The 17,865-nt window shown below is 38.7% G+C and overlaps 1 protein-coding gene across 1 annotated transcript; it reads left to right on the top strand.

Annotated features, from left to right (window-relative positions):
* Positions 1-9,609: 9,609 nt before the first annotated feature.
* LOC126108809 (E3 SUMO-protein ligase ZBED1-like) lies at positions 9,610-12,435 on the top strand. The gene is made up of 6 exons (XM_049914174.1): positions 9,610-10,407; positions 10,518-11,185; positions 11,267-11,336; positions 11,813-11,883; positions 12,185-12,249; positions 12,363-12,435. The coding sequence occupies exons 1-2, from the start codon at positions 9,679-9,681 to the stop codon at positions 11,019-11,021; spliced, it is 1,233 nt and encodes a 410-aa protein (XP_049770131.1). The 5' UTR covers positions 9,610-9,678; the 3' UTR covers positions 11,022-11,185; positions 11,267-11,336; positions 11,813-11,883; positions 12,185-12,249; positions 12,363-12,435.
* Positions 12,436-17,865: the final 5,430 nt, after the last annotated feature.

Here is a 17,865-nt window from a genome sequence, read left to right on the forward strand (position 1 = left end):
TGCGACCATTGCTTTTCACAATATATATAAATGACCTAGTAGATAGTGTCGGAAGTTCCATGCGGCTTTTCGCGGATGATGCTGTAGTATACAGAGAGGTTGCAGCATTAGAAAATTGTAGCGAAATGCAGGAAGATCTGCAGCGGATAGGCACTTGGTGCAGGGAGTGGCAACTGACCCTTAACATAGACAAATGTAATGTATTGAGAATACATAGAAAGAAGGATCCTTTATTGTATGATTATATGATAGCGGAACAAACACTGGTAGCAGTTACTTCTGTAAAATATCTGGGAGTATGCGTGCGGAACGATTTGAAGTGGAATGATCATATAAAATTAATTGTTGGTAAGGCGGGTACCAGGTTGAGATTCATTGGGAGAGTCCTTAGAAAATGTAGTCCATCAACAAAGGAGGTTGCTTACAAAACACTCGTTCGACCTATACTTGAGTATTGCTCATCAGTGTGGGATCCGCACCAGATCGGGTTTACGGAGGAGATAGAGTAGATCCAAAGAAGAGCGGCGCATTTCGTCACAGGGTTATTTGGTAACCGTGATAGCGTTACGGAGATGTTTAACAAACTCACGTGGCAGACTCTGCAAGAGAGGCGCTCTGCATCGCGGTGTAGCTTGCTCGCCAGGTTTCGAGAGGGTGCGTTTCTGGATGAGGTATCGAATATATTGCTTCCCCCTACTTATACCTCCCGAGGAGATCACGAATGTAAAATTAGAGAGATTAGAGCGCGCACAGAGGCTTTCAGACAGTCGTTCTTCCCGCGAACCATACGCGACTGGAACAGGAAAGGGAGGTAATGACAGTGGCACGTAAGGTGCCCTCCGCCACACACCGTTGGGTGGCTTGCGAAGTATAAATGTAGATGTAGATGTAGACCATCAAAAATGGGAATCGGACACTTCCCTTGACCTATATAACTCAAATACAATTGAAATAAAGTACTTCCCCTGAGATACATAAATCAACCACAAGTGCTGATAACAAAACACCCCAACCACCAACACATGCAGTAAATAACACTGACCCAACAACACACAAATACCCCACCAATCTTCATAACATGCAAACAATAGATCAAAAAAAATGGCTACTTACCACAAAAAAGTTCCAGCGCTACATACTAGGTCAGCAACCCCAATCCCCCCACCTCCACCAAACAAACAAAAACACATCCAAAACAAACCAGCCCCCGCCCCCTCAACCCTAACCCAATTAAACTTAGAAGACATATCCATACCAAACAAAAGAAGCCACAAATTAAATTAAATGACTTACCACTCGACAAACAGCAAATGACACCACAATAACATAAACACAACACAAACTTAATTCTTAACTCACTGAAACCAATTTCTGTTCTTCTATAACAGTCATGACCGATAAATGCACACTTCAAGCAGTGATAACCAAATCAACCCAATACACCACATAATACACGGGACCATACACACACCACTTGAGGACACCTCCAACTGCAACAAGACGACAGCTACAAACACAACACACACATAAACTAAACTCCGCACCGTCATGACGTCACACACCACAACATCCTTACGTCACGGATCAAAGCTGACGGGTGGGATCGGACGCCTCTGTTGATCCAAATGTTTTTATCTTCAGCCCTTCTATTGAAAATGTTGTTGTTGTTGTTCCCTTCTATTGAGGAAGAAATTATGAAGATATGAAGCATGACAGTGGGGATGAATTATTCGATGTTGATACAAGTGGTAACTCCTCCACAGATTCTGACCATGACAGTCTTGAAGTCATGTACCTCAACAAGTGTAACATGTAGTCTTGTGTCTACAAGATGTAATTGATAGTCCGTCCGAGGAAGAAAGGGTGGTGACAAATTTGACTACAAAAAGAATCATTTTAGTCCACTTAATCACACATTTGAAGACTTGTCCCGAGGACACAGCAATCAGCCAGGGAATGATCCAAGCTCTCTGTCATTCTTCATGTTATTTTTCTGAGAAGATACTGTACTGACTAATACACAAACAGGAGGTTTGGAGTCCCTTGATGTCTGTTTTACACGTGTGAAGTGCACAGGAGTGAAAGTACCGCATACACTGCATCAGACAGACAAAAATTATAAATGATCCTCTGTTTATGGTATGGAAATATTCATAAATCAATAAAGATATTTCATACACTTGGATTTACATTTCTTGGGAGATTTTATTGCACAATTGGGCATAAAACAGATCATTTTCTTTCATTTCATGAACTGATGGTTTTAAAGTTTCCTTGAGGTGTACGAGTCTCAGCTTTATCTTTAATAATGATAGAAGCTGAAGAAATTAATTAAAATTTGTATCACAGCCATGACTTGAACCTTTTTTCAACTTTATTCAATTGACTGTATACATACAAATAGAGCACATTAATAGGAAATGACACATTATATTTAGTTTCAGATTTTCTTTTTAAAAATTTCTCCTTTATTACATTTTTGTTGATATCTTTTCAGTGTTAAGAGTTCATTTTGGTTTTACATTTAGGATATTTTTCCATGTGTGTGTTTTTGTAATGCTTTCCGTCTTTTTATGAAGTTTTTGAGTTAGGTTTGTTGACTTCTTTCCTCACTGATGATTAATGGCAGCAAATAAACAGTTTTATGTTACTAGTGTAGGTCGGCTCAGTGACAGAGAGCTGTGACATCTCTCCCCCGCCCCCCTCCCCACACATCTAGTACAGCAAATGCTGCCCCAGGCACCCCATCCCCACCGCACCTCAAGGTGGCACTCTGGAGCCAGTTGACTGTGGCCAACAAAGCTTCCAGCTGCATTTGGACTGTGGCTAACTACTCCTGCATCCGCACACAACAGACACAGTCCCTATCCATCTAGTTAATTTGTGATTTACTATAAGAAACTTAAGGAAACCTACTGCCACACAAGGTTAACAAGTACACTCTAGGTGGCAGAAAGGACACTCAAGAATGAAAAAGAATAAAAATTTATGGTAGAAGCTAGATCTGGTGCTTATTTTGCTGCTAGGGGCTATCAAGTGGATACTACAGGAAAAAACAGTGACCTACAGTATACTGCTAGGGGCCATATAGTGAATGTTATTTATAAATGTTAAACAGTAACCAGCGGTAAACCAAACCTACTGGTTATCCCTCGCATTTACAGTGTAAACAAACGTTTACGTACACGCGAAAATAACCTAATAAAACTATAAAAACGGCTACATTCAATGTATCGAGTCGAAATGACACAAATAAACGTAAATACTGAGTATTGTACACTGACAGATGCAGGTACAAAACAAAACCTTGAGCTAACAATAAGAGTTCAGAATGAAAAGCACAAATACGAGCTCTACTTTATAGGAACCCATAGGCTCACAGTACACGATCACTAATGCCCACAACAAGCTAAGAAAAATAAGCAGACGGCGAGGAGAGTATTAGCTTTCTGCTAACTAAACCGTATGTAAGAAGGGCTCAGAAGTTTTATTGTAACATTGATTTACTCAGACATTTTAGTGTAACACTAATTTACCACGTATTTTACGTCTACTTAACTGTTAACGCTCGCAGGTTGCGCTAGTCAAACGTATGCAAGTGGCGTTAGAGTTCACCATCAGTATCACTTTTCCTAATAAATTGTATAAAAACAGTAACGAGCCTAAATGACACCAATAAGCGTGAATACTAAGCATCCAACACTAACTTAAACTGATTAACCCTCGTATTTACAATGTAAACAAACGTTCACGTACACGCAAAAAATGACCTAATAAAATGTATAAAACCTGATATCTTCAATGTATCGAGTCTAAATGCAACTAATAAACGTAAATACTGAGTATTGTGCACTACTTAATTGATGATCCCGCGCATTTAACAATGTAATTTAAGAATGTAAACAAACGTTTGCTTACACGCGAAGCTGTCCTTCGCTTTTCCTATTGAGACGCAAATAAAAACTGAAACCTTCAATTTACCAAGTCTATTTCACACTAATGCAGGCAAATAGAAAATACAGAAAAAACTATTAATTACATATCTCGTAACACTCACTGAAAAAGACGTAAAATTCTGCTGTTGGCCACACGAGCGACAAGATTCACGCTGGTTTTTAGACGTAACTGATAGAAATAACCTGTTACTGAGAAGTAACGGTTACTGCGATAACCGTTCCTCTGATTCTGGCAGTTATTTCAATAACTGTTTAGTGTCAACAGTGCCTCGCGCCATCTGTTGACCGAAGATCGTACTGCGCATTTGGAAGGCGTTCTATAGACCATGGGAATAACTGTGAGACTGCGCGCCATCTGTTGATAAGAACTGTGTACTATTTCTAGGGGCCTTCGTTACTTTTCGCATAAACAATTAAATAAAGTTAATGTCCGAGCCGTGGCTGATAGGAGCTGCAGTACAGGCATTAACAAGTACAGTCGATCCCTTGAGCCACCGCCTTACGTGTTAATTTAGCTTGGACGGGTAGTACAAGGAGAGTTACTAAGGAATTCGAGCGACTATGGAAATAACTGTCAGAGATCGGTATTCTCCTCTGGCAGTTATCGTCATTGGCTCGCAGTTCTAGTTCTCTGGCAGTTATCGTCATTGGCTCGCAGTTCTAGTTCTCTGGCAGTTATCGGGCTACCACCACAGATAACCCCCCCCCCCCCATGAACCATGGACCTTGTCGTTGGTGGGGAGGTTTGCGTGCCTCAGCGATACAGATGGCCGTACCGTAGGTGCAACCACAACGGAGGGGTATCTGTTGAGAGGCCAGACAAACATGTGGTTCCTGAAGAGGGGCAGCAGCCTTTCCAGTAGTTGCAGGGGCAACAGTCTGGATGATTGACTGATCTGGCCTTGTAACATTAACCAAAACGGCCTTGCTGTGCTGGTACTGCGAACGGCTGAAAGCAAGGGGAAACTACAGCCGTAATTTTTCCCGAGGACATGCAGCTCTACTGTATGATTAAATGATGATGGCGTCCTCTTGGGTAAAATATTCCGGAGGTAAAATAGTCCCCCATTCGGATATCCGGGCGGGGGACTACTCAGGAGGACGTCGTTATCAGGAGAAAGAAAACTGGCATTCTACGGATCGGAGCGTGGAATGTCAGATCCCTTAATCGGGCAGGTAGGTTAGAAAATTTAAAAAGGGAAATGGATAGGTTAAAGTTAGATATAGTGGGAATGAGTGGAGTTTGGTGGCAGGAGGAACAAGACTTGTGGTCAGGTAATTACAGGGTTATAAATACAAAATCAAGTAGGGGTAACGCAGGAGTAGGTTTAATAATGAATAAAAAAATAGGAGTGCGGGTTAGCTACTACAAACACCATAGTGAACGCATTATTGTGGCCAAGATAGACACAAAGCCCATGCCTACTACAGTAGTACAAGTTTATATGCCAACTACCTCTGCAGATGATGAAGAAATAGATGAAATGTATGACGAGATAAAAGAAATTATTCAGGTAGTGAAGGGAGACGAAAATTTAATAGTCATGGGTGACTGGAATTCGTCAGTAGGAAAAGGGAGAGAAGGAAACATAGTAGGTGAATATGGATTGGGGGGAAGGAATGAAAGAGGAAGCCGCCTTGTAGAATTTTGCACAGAGCATAACTTTATCATAGCCAACACTTGGTTCAAGAATCATAAAAGAAGGTTGTATACCTGGAAGAATCCTGGAGATACTAAAAGGTGTCAGATAGATTATATAATGGTAAGACAGAGATTTAGGAACCAGGTTTTAAATTGTAAGACATTTCCTGGGGCAGATGTGGGTTCTGACCACAATCTATTGGTTATGAACTGCAGACTGAAACTGAAGAAAGTGCAAAAAGGTGGGAATTTAAGGAGATGGGACCTGGATAAACTGAAAGAACCAGAGGTTGTAGAGAGTTTCAGGGAGAGCATAAGGGAACAATTGACAGGAATGGGGGAAAGAAATACAGTAGAAGAAGAATGGGTAGCTCTGAGGGATGAAGTAGTGAAGGCAGCAGAGGATCAAGTAGGTAAAAAGACGAGGACTAATAGAAATCCTTGGGTAACAGAAGAAATATTGAATTTAATTGATGAAAGGAGAAAATATAAAAATGCAGTAAATGAAGCAGGCAAAAAGGAATACAAACGTCTCAAAAATCATATCGACAGGAAGTGCAATATGGCTAAGCAGGGATGGCTAGAGGACAAATGTAAGGACATAGAGGCTTGTCTCACTAGGGGTAAGATAGATACTGCCTACAGGAAAATTAAAGAGACCTTTGGAGAGAAGAGAACCACTTGTATGAATATCAAGAGCTCAGATGGCAACTCAGTTCTAAGCAAAGAAGGGAAGGCAGAAAGGTGGAAGGAGTATATAGAGGGTTTATACAAGGGCGATGTACTTGAGGACAATATTATGGAAATGGAAGAGGATGTAGATGAAGTCGAAATGGGAGATAAGATACTGCGTGAAGAGTTTGACAGAGCACTGAAAGACCTGAGTTGAAACAAGGCCCCGGGAGTAGACAACATTCCATTTGAACTACTGATGGCCTCGGGAGAGCCAGTTATGAAAAAACTCTACCATCTGGTGAGCACGATGTATGAGACAGGCGAAATACCCTCAGACTTCAAGAAGAATATAATAATTCCAATCCCAAAGAAAGCAGGTGTTGACAGATGTGAAAATTACCGAACTATCAGTTTAATAAGTCACAGCTGCAAAATACTAACGCGAATTCTTTACAGACGAATGGAAAAACTGGTAGAAGCCGACCTCGGGGAAGATCAGTTTGGATTCCGTAGAAATGTTGGAACACGTGAGGCAATACTGACCTTACGACTTATCTTAGAAGAAAGATTAAGAAAAGGCAAACCTACGTTTCTAGCATTTGTAGACTTAGAGAAAGCTTTTGACAATGTTAACTGGAATACTCTCTTTCAAATTCAGAAGGTGGCAGGGGTAAAATACAGGGAGCGAAAGGCTATTTACAGTTTGTACAGAAACCAGATGGTAGTTATAAGAGTCGAGGGGCATGAAAGGGAAGCAGTGGTTGGGAAAGGAGTAAGACAGGGTTGTAGCCTCTCCCCGATGTTATTCAATCTGTATATTGAGCAAGCAGTAAAGGAAACAAAAGAAAAATTCGGAGTAGGTATTAAAATTCATGGAGAAGAAGTAAAAACTTTGAGGTTCGCCGATGACATTGTAATTCTGTCAGAGACAGCAAAGGAGTTGGAAGAGCAGTTGAACGGAATGGACAGTGTCTTGAAAGGAGGATACAAGATGAACATCAACAAAAGCAAAACGAGGATAATGGAATGTAGTCAAATTAAGTCAGGTGATGCTGAGGGAATTAGATTAGGAAATGAGACACTTGAAGTAGTAAAGGAGTTTTGCTATTTAGGGAGTAAAATAACCAATGATGGTCGAAGTAGAGAGGATATAAAATGTAGACTGGCAATGGCAAGGAAAGCGTTTCTCAAGAAGAGGAATTTGATAACATCGAGTATAGATTTAAGTGTCAGGAAGTCGTTTCTGAAAGTATTTGTATGGAGTGTAGCCATGTATGGAAGTGAAACATGGACGATAACTAGTTTGGACAAGAAGAGAATAGAAGCTTTCGAAATGTGGTGCTACAGAAGAATGCTGAAGATAGGTGGGTAGATCACGTAACTAATGAGGAGGTATTGAATAGGATTGGGGAGAAGAGAAGTTTGTGGCACAACTTGACTAGAAGAAGGGATCGTTTGGTAGGACATGTTTTGAGGCATCAAGGGATCACAAATTTAGCATTGGAGGGCAGTGTGGAGGGTAAAAATCGTAGAGGGAGACCAAGAGATGAATACACTAAGCAGATTCAGAAGGATGTAGGTTGCAGTAGATACTGGGAGATGAAGAAGCTTGCACAGGATAGAGAAGAATGGAGAGCTGCATCAAACCAGTCTCAGGACTGAAGACCACAACAACAACAACAACAACCACAGATAACCTGGAAGTTGGTAACGGAATAACTGTGTGTCTAGACGTTCCTGACTCGGTGACTTCAGTTAAAGGTCGTAGATCCCGGTGATATTTCCAGAGAGGGTAGTAACTGGAGCGCACAAATATTTTCGTACTGCTATGGGCCATCGGGGAGAGGGGATGGCAAATAACGGGAATCTATTGTCTCATTTCTCTGCAATTCATGGTGTTCCGGAACAGGTGTCACTCTCTTTCCGGCCTTTGGTTGCGTTAGAGGGTATTGACTTTTGTTCCGCGTTCTTGTTTTTCTTTGTGTTGTTGCTATTACTACCAATAGTTGCCAACATGAAGAGGTCGAGGACAAGCAAACTGTGGTCATATTTCGAAATTCTTGATCGAGAGTTTGCGAAATGTACTTTGTGCGGTAAGAAATTATCGTACAAATCGACGACGACGAATTTAAAGAATCATCTCCAGAAATCACATTTAATTGTGAATTTCTCTTCACAAAGACCTTCGGAGCTAGATTTGGGTGAGTAATGAAAAAAATATATTTATTGCAATTACGGTTATTTCAGTGCATGCATAATCATTTATTTTTTTATTTTATTAATTTTTTTTAAGATAAGAGCATGCTATACAGTGTGGTGCTTTGTGCATTTTTACACGCAAGTTTTCATTTGTCGTGACTACTTAAGCTGTCGATACCACCGCACCTGTTTGCCTTGACATTTTCAAACTTTAAATTATGTTGCATATGGTGCCGGAATACTTAATTATTTAATTCGAAGTTATTGTTACAGGTGTAATAACGATAGTGCTAATAAAATGCCACTATGTGATATATGAACTGTCGTCTCGCAATTATTAGTAACTAATCGGATTGTATCAGTGCTCATTCCTCTGTATCATTTACCCTGACGATGCCGGGGGGGGGGGGGGGGGGGGGGGGGGGAGGGAATTAGATACTGTTTCATATTTTAAAATTTTGAAAAGGATAATTGTTTTTAATGGAGTCTTCAACTGAATTCCATAAATGTTTTAAATTTTGTGGTGAAACTTAACCCAAAAATTTGACACATTAATAGTACATGTGACTTTCCACAGTGACAGTCATATTGAATATTTTGAAGTTCAGGGCCCTACTTATACATCAGTATTTGTTTAAAATATGATATGTCAACAACAATTAAGATATTTTTTAGGGTGGAAATACAGTACTGTCCCTTCCTCCCAATACACATTATTGAAAATGAAAATGTGTTGGTGTTGCTAGGATTAAAGAAGAAACTTGAAGCTATAGTCATTACTAAAACTGAGTCAATTGTCAACTTGTATGAAGTAAATATTCAAGCTGCAAGTACCATGTAGAATACTGTACGCAAACAATGTAATGTATATCACCAAAAATATGGCATCATTTCTATTGTGCTTATGCTGATATGAAACCTATTTTTCTGTAGGTGAAACCCTTCCTGTAGAGGTGATCCTTGGCACCAGTAGTGTGGAAGAGGAGCGAGCTGCTCCAGCCCCCTCAATGCAGCAAGGTGTTCAAAGTTCTATGACATCGTACCTCTCCAAAAGGATCGGAGTGAATCAGAAAAAGAAGATAGATGGGCAACTTCTTCAGCTGTTCACTAAAGACTTCCAACCATTTTCAGTCGAAGATTCGGGGTTTTGTGTGGGCCCTTAATCCTGGTTATGAGTTACCAAGCAGGAAGCATATTTCAGATGTAATGCTGCAAGCAGCATACACAGCAGCAAAGGAGAAAGTGGTAGACAAACTGTCAGCTGCGAAGACAGTTTGTTTGACCACAGATTGTTGGACATCGGCAGCAAATGAAGGTTACATGGCGGTGACAGGGCATTTTGTGTCTGAAGATTTCACCTTGCAATCGGTGTTGTTAGGATGTTCCCAATTGTCTGATACACATACTGCTGCGAATCTGTCGGCATCTCTAATAGGCATGACAGATAACTTCAGGCTGACAGACAAAGTTTTGCTGGTTGTGACGGATAATGCACCAAATATTAAAAATGCAGTGTCCGCCGTTTTATGGTGGAAACACTTTGGGTGCTATGCACATACACTAAATCTTATTGTGCAGAATGCACTAAAACATTTTGTGTCAATTCAGCAGAAAGTCAAAACTATTGTAGCATTCTTCAAGAGAAGCTGCAAGGCAACAGAAAGACTGCTGACATACCAACAAAATAATGGGGCAGGTCATGTTAAAAAACTGGTGCAGGAGGTGCCAACAAGGTGGAACTCTACTCTGTGTATGTTGGAGCGAATAGTTGAAATTAAAGATGCTGTGAAGACTTCACTTGTACTATTCACAGTTGATTTTCAACAACTGACAGACGAGGAATGGAACATCTGCTCAGAACTCTGCTCTGTGTTGAAGCCATTTGCACAGGTTTCAACACAGCTTAGTGCTGAGTCATATCCTACTGGCAGCCAAGTAAGTTAAGCAGCTTTTTTCTTGCTAAAATGTTAGCTGTGGTATTATGGCATAATCATTTCTGAGATATTGTACTGTTTGTGTTATATTGAACTTATTCCAATTTTAAGGTTATTGTTCTGACAAGAGGATTATTATCAGTGTGTGCAGAACTTTTGAAAAGGCCATTTAACAGTGTGACAAGGACTATCATTGAAGAATTAACAACAGGCCTGAAGGTCCATTTCCACAATGTAGAGATGAGCAAATTTATAGGAGTAGCCACTCTACTAGATCCACGCTTTAAATCTCTTGTGTTTGAAAGCCGAGTTGCAGCAGATAATGCAAAGAAACAGCTTATTGAACTAGTAGCGGAAAAGATGGGTGACAGAAGACTGACAAACACAGGCCAGAGCCATGAAACTATGTCAACTTCAACCACCACTTATCCCTTGTCAGTATGGGGTGTCTATGATGCAATTGTAAAATCAACACAGCCCCAGGGCACCCTCAGTCAGTTGCTATTGTGGAAGTACAAAGGTACATGGACAGCCCAGTTATTAGTAGAAGTGAGGATCCACTGGCATGGTGGCGTGAAAATCAATATATTTTCCCAAATATTGCTAAAGTGGTGAGGGAAAAATTCAATATAGTGGCCACTTCTGTGCCGTGCGAAAGAATATTTTCTAAAACTGGTATCATTATAAATGAAAGGCGAACACGGCTGAAGGCGTCCAAAGTTGAGAAACTTATATTTCTAAATATGAACAGTACTAACTCCTGAATTTCCTGTTACAGGGTACGTGTTATTTATTGTATTTAATGAGAGATTACTGGTCCCAAAATATGCTTTTCTTATCTTAGATGTTTGTTTCAGTAGTGGATTCGAGAGGCACACCAACACCAGCAGATGAGTCTCCGTTTAATTCTTGGGATATTATAACAGTAAGGTAATTCTAGTTTGGGTACATATTTGGCAGATTTGATCTCTCCCTTAAAATGGAGATATAACTGTAGGGCATAGCATATATTTGTTATGCTACATTAAGAGTACTAGTGGTTTTGTGTTGAAGTGTTTAATGTATATTGTCAGTCAGTAAGTCAGAGCACTTTGTTCCAGTTATAAGGTACTAGTGGTTTGGATACACATTTGGCAAATTTCACCTTTCACTTAAAATGAAGCTACAGTTACAGTCCTTAAGAGCAAACTGGCAAATTGTAACTCAAAGCTCTTTGTTCCTGTTACAGCTCCAAAAGTCAGTCACCAGCAGCAGATGTCACACAGTTATAAAATGGGAAACTTGAAGAATAAGGTACTAGTGGTTTGGATACATGTGTGGGAAATTCAATTTCCACTTAAAATGCAGGTACATTTAAAGTGTGTAATGTAGTTTGGCAGTCAGTAACACACAGAACTTTGTTCCAGTTATAGCTCCAGAAGTCAGTCACCAGCAGCAGATGTCACACAGTTATAAAATGGGAAACATGAAGAATAAGGTACTAGTGGTTTGGATACATGTGTGGGAAATTCAATTTCCACTTAAAATGCAGGTACATTTAAAGTGTGTAATGTAGTTTGGCAGTCAGTAACACACAGAACTTTGTTCCAGTTATAGCTCCAGAAAACCGCCACCAGCAGCAGATGTCACAGTTATAAAATGGGAAACTTGAAGAATAATTTACTAGTGGTTTGGATACATGTGTGGGAAATTCAACTTCCACTTAAAATGCAGGTACATTTGAAGTGTGTAATGTAGTTTGGCAGTCAGTAACACACAGAACTTTGTTCCAGTTATAGCTCCAGAAGTCAGTCACCAGCAGCAGATGTCACACAGTTATAAAATGGGAAACTTGAAGAATAAGGTACTAGTGGTTTGGATACATGTGTGGGAAATTCAATTTCCACTTAAAATGCAGGTACATTTAAAGTGTGTAATGTAGTTTGGCAGTCAGTAACACACAGAACTTTGTTCCAGTTATAGCTCCAGAAAACCGCCACCAGCAGCAGATGTCACAGTTATAAAATGGGAAACTTGAAGAATAAGGTACTAGTGGTTTGGATACATGTGTGGGAAATTTCACCTTTCACTTAAAATGAAGGTACAGTTACAGTCCTTAAGAGTAAACTGCCAAATGGTAACTCAAAGCTATTTGTTCCTGTTACAGCTCCAGAAGTCAGCAGCAGCAGACATCACACAGCCATAATGCGAGAAGCTTGAAGAATAATGTGGTAGTGGTTTGAATACATATGACATATTTCACCTTCAGTTTAAAACTGAAGTTTGTTTATATTGGCAGGTGGTAACTCGGAGCACTATGAATTATAACCATGGAATTTTATTTCTGTGAATCTTGTTTCCAGTCTTTGAGATGGTGTCTGTCACTGGATGACTGGTTGTCAGTATAGGGCCCAAGCAAAAACCAAACCTGAAACTGAAAGCTGCAGAAGCCGGCCAGACAGGCACCCCAATGGCTGCTACAATCTGTGTGAGACAAGGGTGTCATTATATTGCAAATTTAGTGTAAAAAGTTCCATATTGTCTGAATTTTTTCTATACTGACAGGACATTCTAGTACCACAGAGTTTCTTATCTGCAAAAGTACACTAGCCAATACCAGTGGCACAAAGGTAGTGCCAAATTACAAACTATCCGGTAACAACAGAAGTATTGCTGGACAATGTACAATAAATAATATGCAAAACCTGAGGAATTCAGAATTGGTTTGAAGAAATAGAACAGTATCTGGAAAGAGAGTAACATTCTCTCTCTCCCTCCCTCCTCCATGTTTAGAGTATTCCTGTAATAAATAGCTAATAGCATACTGAGAACATAAGGGTGTCACAGTGGAGATTTGTTTTCTGGTACAGACATCTGATAAAACTATTCCACAGCAAAACTTACTTTCAATAGGTGTGGTATCAGTGCACTCCCATAGGATAACAGAATATTCTGTCCTCCAGGAATCACATTGGGTACACCACTTACAGCATTAACTGTACAGCAACTACAATGTTCTGTGCGCAAGTAATACCAGTCAGTATCTTTAATTTTAACATAACTCTTTACTCCCATAATTACCTGCTTCTACGTGTGCTTGTACTACAGGTTATTGGTAAAGCAAATACTAATTGAATAGGTCTTCACACTTTTAATACTTACCAGAAATTCTGAAAAAGTAAATTATTTTATTACTGTATCACCTGTATGGTAAATTAAGAGGTGCTGACTGGTTTCTTTGAACATTTAATAGAAGCCTTCTTTTTACCTGCTATTGACAAAGAGCCATTCCAAGTTCTGTACAGAACAATCTCTCCCATTTTTCATGAGGTTTGTTATTCTGTACACTAATATTGCTTCTTCTAAATGGTAAATAATGCATTCAGACATTGTTGGTATTAAAGGTAATTCATGACATAAATTATATTTAAACTAGAAAATTAAAGGTTCCACATGGCACATGAAAAATACTTTGCTACACACATGTATGTACAGATTCCAAATTGTCTGTGAATTTCAGTAACAAACTTTTTTAAATAGAAATATGAAGAGCACAATACTTTTGGCCTACAACAACTCAAACGTAAAATACTTTAGTTCCCTATGGGTAACTTTGTTGTACACGTGACTCGTGCAACTTCTTTCACTCTTAATGGAAAACAAAATGGTTTATGTTAACGTTAACTAGCAAAAAGTGTAACCATTGTTACATAATTTCTGTGAAGTAAGATTCCTTAATGTTAATTCCTTCCTTTGTTGTCATAACTTCAGTTCCATGTGAGACATATGAACTAACAAAATGAAATGCTTTTATTACTATGAACAACAAAATATTTTTAACATTTAGTACACAGTTCAAATCAGCAAAAAATGCAACCGTATAATTAAGGTAAATGATAAAAATTAGGCATGTAACAAGTACTGAAATTTCCTAAATTGCCAAGTGCAACTGCAATCACTGTATTCTTTTCTTTGTAGTGCTAGAAAGATAATTCTATATGATTATTTGCATTCTCTTCCCCCTCCCCCTCCAACACAGGAAAATATAATAGAAAGACCTCCTAGCAAAATAAAGACCAAATTCAGAGAATTAGGTTTTGCCTGACTTAGGCTCCCTTATTCTAGAATGGTTCTAAAGTAAAAAGAATGCTTACGATCAATTGGAACATTGTGTTCATTCTAGGAAGTATTAAAGCAAGAATTGACAAAGTAACAATTTTATTGCTCTTATGTTGCAGAGTATCCACAAACATTACAGTTTGAAACATAGGGCCACTGCATACTTCATTAGATCACACCCATCCTGTGATTAAACTGTTTTCTTAAAGTGAAAAATTCAAGTTAACATAGTTATTGAGGGACATATTTTCTCACACTGAAAGCCATCTGTCACATAAGTCTCAGAACTTTTTTTCCATTAATTTCACACAAATCACCTGTTTTTAATGCAAGTGCATATTTTGTAACACCAAACATCTTAAAATAAGTTTATATAATAAACAATTAGAATTTTGTTCCAATATCTACACAGGATGTAAAGAGTTAATTTTACTTCAATGTGATTCATCCTTTGAAGTTCATCATTACACAACAACAAATCTATGGACAAAGTAGTTTTAAAAAAAAACTGTCAAAATGTCACACCCATCCGCATGGAATGTTCCATTACATAATCTTTTCCAATTTGAGCACTATACATGATTAAACAATGAGTTTATTTAACTTCTGCCTTATACTTGATTTGTTGTTTAAAATTTTCTCAGCAGACATTTTTTTCCCATATGTTTTTAAACGTATGCAGGACTACAGGGATGCAATCTTACAAACAAGTTGAGTCTGATGTAAGTCCTCAATCCCAATTTCATTATGGTAATCATGACCAAGAGCAGGAAATGGGTAATCTACAAAATTATTTTTAACAGAACGCAAAATCTTGGCCTGTATATATTTCCGTCGCATATCCCCAGCAATCACAAACATCTGAAACAGTTTATCTGAGTATTCTACAACAGAGTATACGCAGCCACTTGTTTTAACCAGTTCTCCCTGGTTAACAAAATTTACAAATGCATTTTTACTGGCCATATTGGGAAAAGCATAGAGAGCATCACATTCTAATGCAGATTTAACTGTTGGTGGCTTCAGTATGTGAAGGCAGTCTTTGTATGTGATCTGCCTTGACAACAGCAATGACACATACCCTGCAGTATAATAGACTATGTTTTGCTTGTAAAATGAGAACTTAATCTTATCATCAAGAAGTGCACACCACTTCTCTATTTCATTTTCTGCAGCACTTTCATCACTTTCTACTACATGCTTTCTTGCATGAAAATCATAAACAGGTGGCAAACAACACACATTAAAATTTGAGCAATTCTCATTCATTACAGTGACACTGTTACCGAAGAGCAACTTTCTCATGGCACATTTGAACTGGTATGCATTTGGATTGTTGTTCCAACCACCTCTGGGCCGAATGCAGGAAGAAAAGCTCTAAGTGATCTTGTGACAGTTTATATGTCAGCAAATACTTCAGAGGAGATTCAACACGAAGCATACTTGACAGAGCTATGTGCCTGACTGATTGCATATCGAAAATTATCCCAAAAGCAAAAGTACTTCTTGCATGGAGCAGCAACGGAACACCAATAATTTTTAAGCTCTTGATATAATTTTTAGCATCTGAAAATACCAAGCCAATAAGATTTGTTGTCAAGTCTCAGGGGGCTCTTATACCGTTTACCTAATGTATTTCTGGAGTTCAGAATATCAAAAATCCTATCAAAATAATACAAAAATTCTACTGTTGCTTCACTTCCTTTAAAATTTGGATCACCAACCCTCCTCAAAAACTCTATACTATCTGCCACACTAGAATTCAAAGTCTGTGCAGCTAATGAAACATTCATTTTTCTATTTACATAACTTATATGTTGTCCTGATAGTTTGTTGGCAAATGTCATACCTTCTTCTTGTTGTACCTTCTTCAATTGCTCAATGAAGTGCCATCTAATAATGCCAGTTGGAGACTCGATAGATACTTCTGCTACAGCATTTATGGCTAACTTAATCATATGACACATGTCAAAGATACAATAAACATTGTATTTTTCCACAGGATGAGGAAAGTGGCTTTTAAAATCACCCTTGGAAAAATTTAAAGTACAGCCAAGTGCTTATATTTACCTTGCAGTCATCACATGTAACACACCAAACCCTAATGCCAGAACTATGCAGCCTCTCAAAGCAGATGTTATCAGTGTGTCCTGATTATTTGCCTGTCACCGTTGATAAAGAAATATGCAATCGGGTATTTAAATTTGCCTTTAATAGAGACAAGCATGAAAGTCAGAGCCTCAGATGCCTAACCCTGTGTATTGCTTAGTTCCTCGGTCCCAAACTACTTGCTTCCTAATTGCCATACTATCTACAATTAGACGTGAATTGCTGAACTGGTCCCTTACAATTGGGTTCAAATCAATGTACTTAAAAAAATCTTTTAAGAAGCCAGGTTCACAGTCTACACTTGCCACCCATTTGGAAATCAATGATTTATGGGGCAGAGGCATTAATTTTTGCTGGTGAATAAAAGTACACAGTCATCACAAACATTTTCACATTTGTTGTGTATCTATTACCCTTTGACGAGAGAGAGTTGTTCACTTAATTGCACACTAATTCCACTTGTGTTCCTTTATGATGATTGAAGAAATTATGTAACATCTTAGGAAGATGCTTCTCCTTCAATGAACTTATGATGTCATCCATGGAAAATACTTTCTTCTCTCTTCTTCGAAGTTTTTCACAGACACACTTCAGTTTACGTTCTAATTCGTGCACAATGTCTGAGAAAAAATTGCAAGTTTCGGTCGCCTTGTCTTCCATTTCTACTTTCGACTGTATACCACAATAAATTACTGAAGAACCAACTGTACTCTGAAACAAAGAAATAATTTCGTTATGTATGATTGAAATAACTCAATGCTTGATGAAAAAATATTATAAGAAAACTTCGGGCGTGTGAAAACATCCTTATACTAACGTTTTTGACACAATTCGCAGCTTCTGCATTGGATAATTGGGACATGCTTTCCACGGAAGAATTCTCATTGACAACATTCTCCACGTAATCAGTAGGTTCTGCAGCGGGCAAATCGAGCACAGATTCTATGACAGAACGCTAAAAACAAAAATATGGACCTGTATTACAACATTGCTTAGACCTATGTAGCCCATTTGTCTTCGTACGAAATAAATTCACAAAAGTAAAAAGCACACACATAGCAACGAAATTAATTAGCTACCTCAAATGGAGAAGCATTCGTTGTCACTCAAAATCCTAACATGTCATCGTGGCTGTTTATTTGGTGACATCAAATGAGTCGGAAAGTCAAAAACTGATGGCACTGCTTCGGGTTTGAAACGTTTCTTCCACGTTCCAGGGCTCACTATGTAATCATCTTGTCGGAAATGGTTT

The sequence above is a fragment of the Schistocerca cancellata genome, chromosome 11, assembly GCF_023864275.1.
Source record: "Schistocerca cancellata isolate TAMUIC-IGC-003103 chromosome 11, iqSchCanc2.1, whole genome shotgun sequence".
In the NCBI taxonomy this organism is placed as follows: domain Eukaryota; kingdom Metazoa; phylum Arthropoda; class Insecta; order Orthoptera; family Acrididae; genus Schistocerca; species Schistocerca cancellata.

Excerpts from the sequence above, each read along its gene's own strand:
- LOC126108809 (XM_049914174.1), top strand. The coding sequence starts at position 9,679 with ATGCTGCAAGCAGCATACACAGCAGCAAAGGAGAAAGTGGTAGACAAA. Across the intron at positions 10,408-10,517 it reads CATATCCTACTGGCAGCCAA|GTTATTGTTCTGACAAGAGG; the intron begins GTAAGTTAAGCA and ends TCCAATTTTAAG.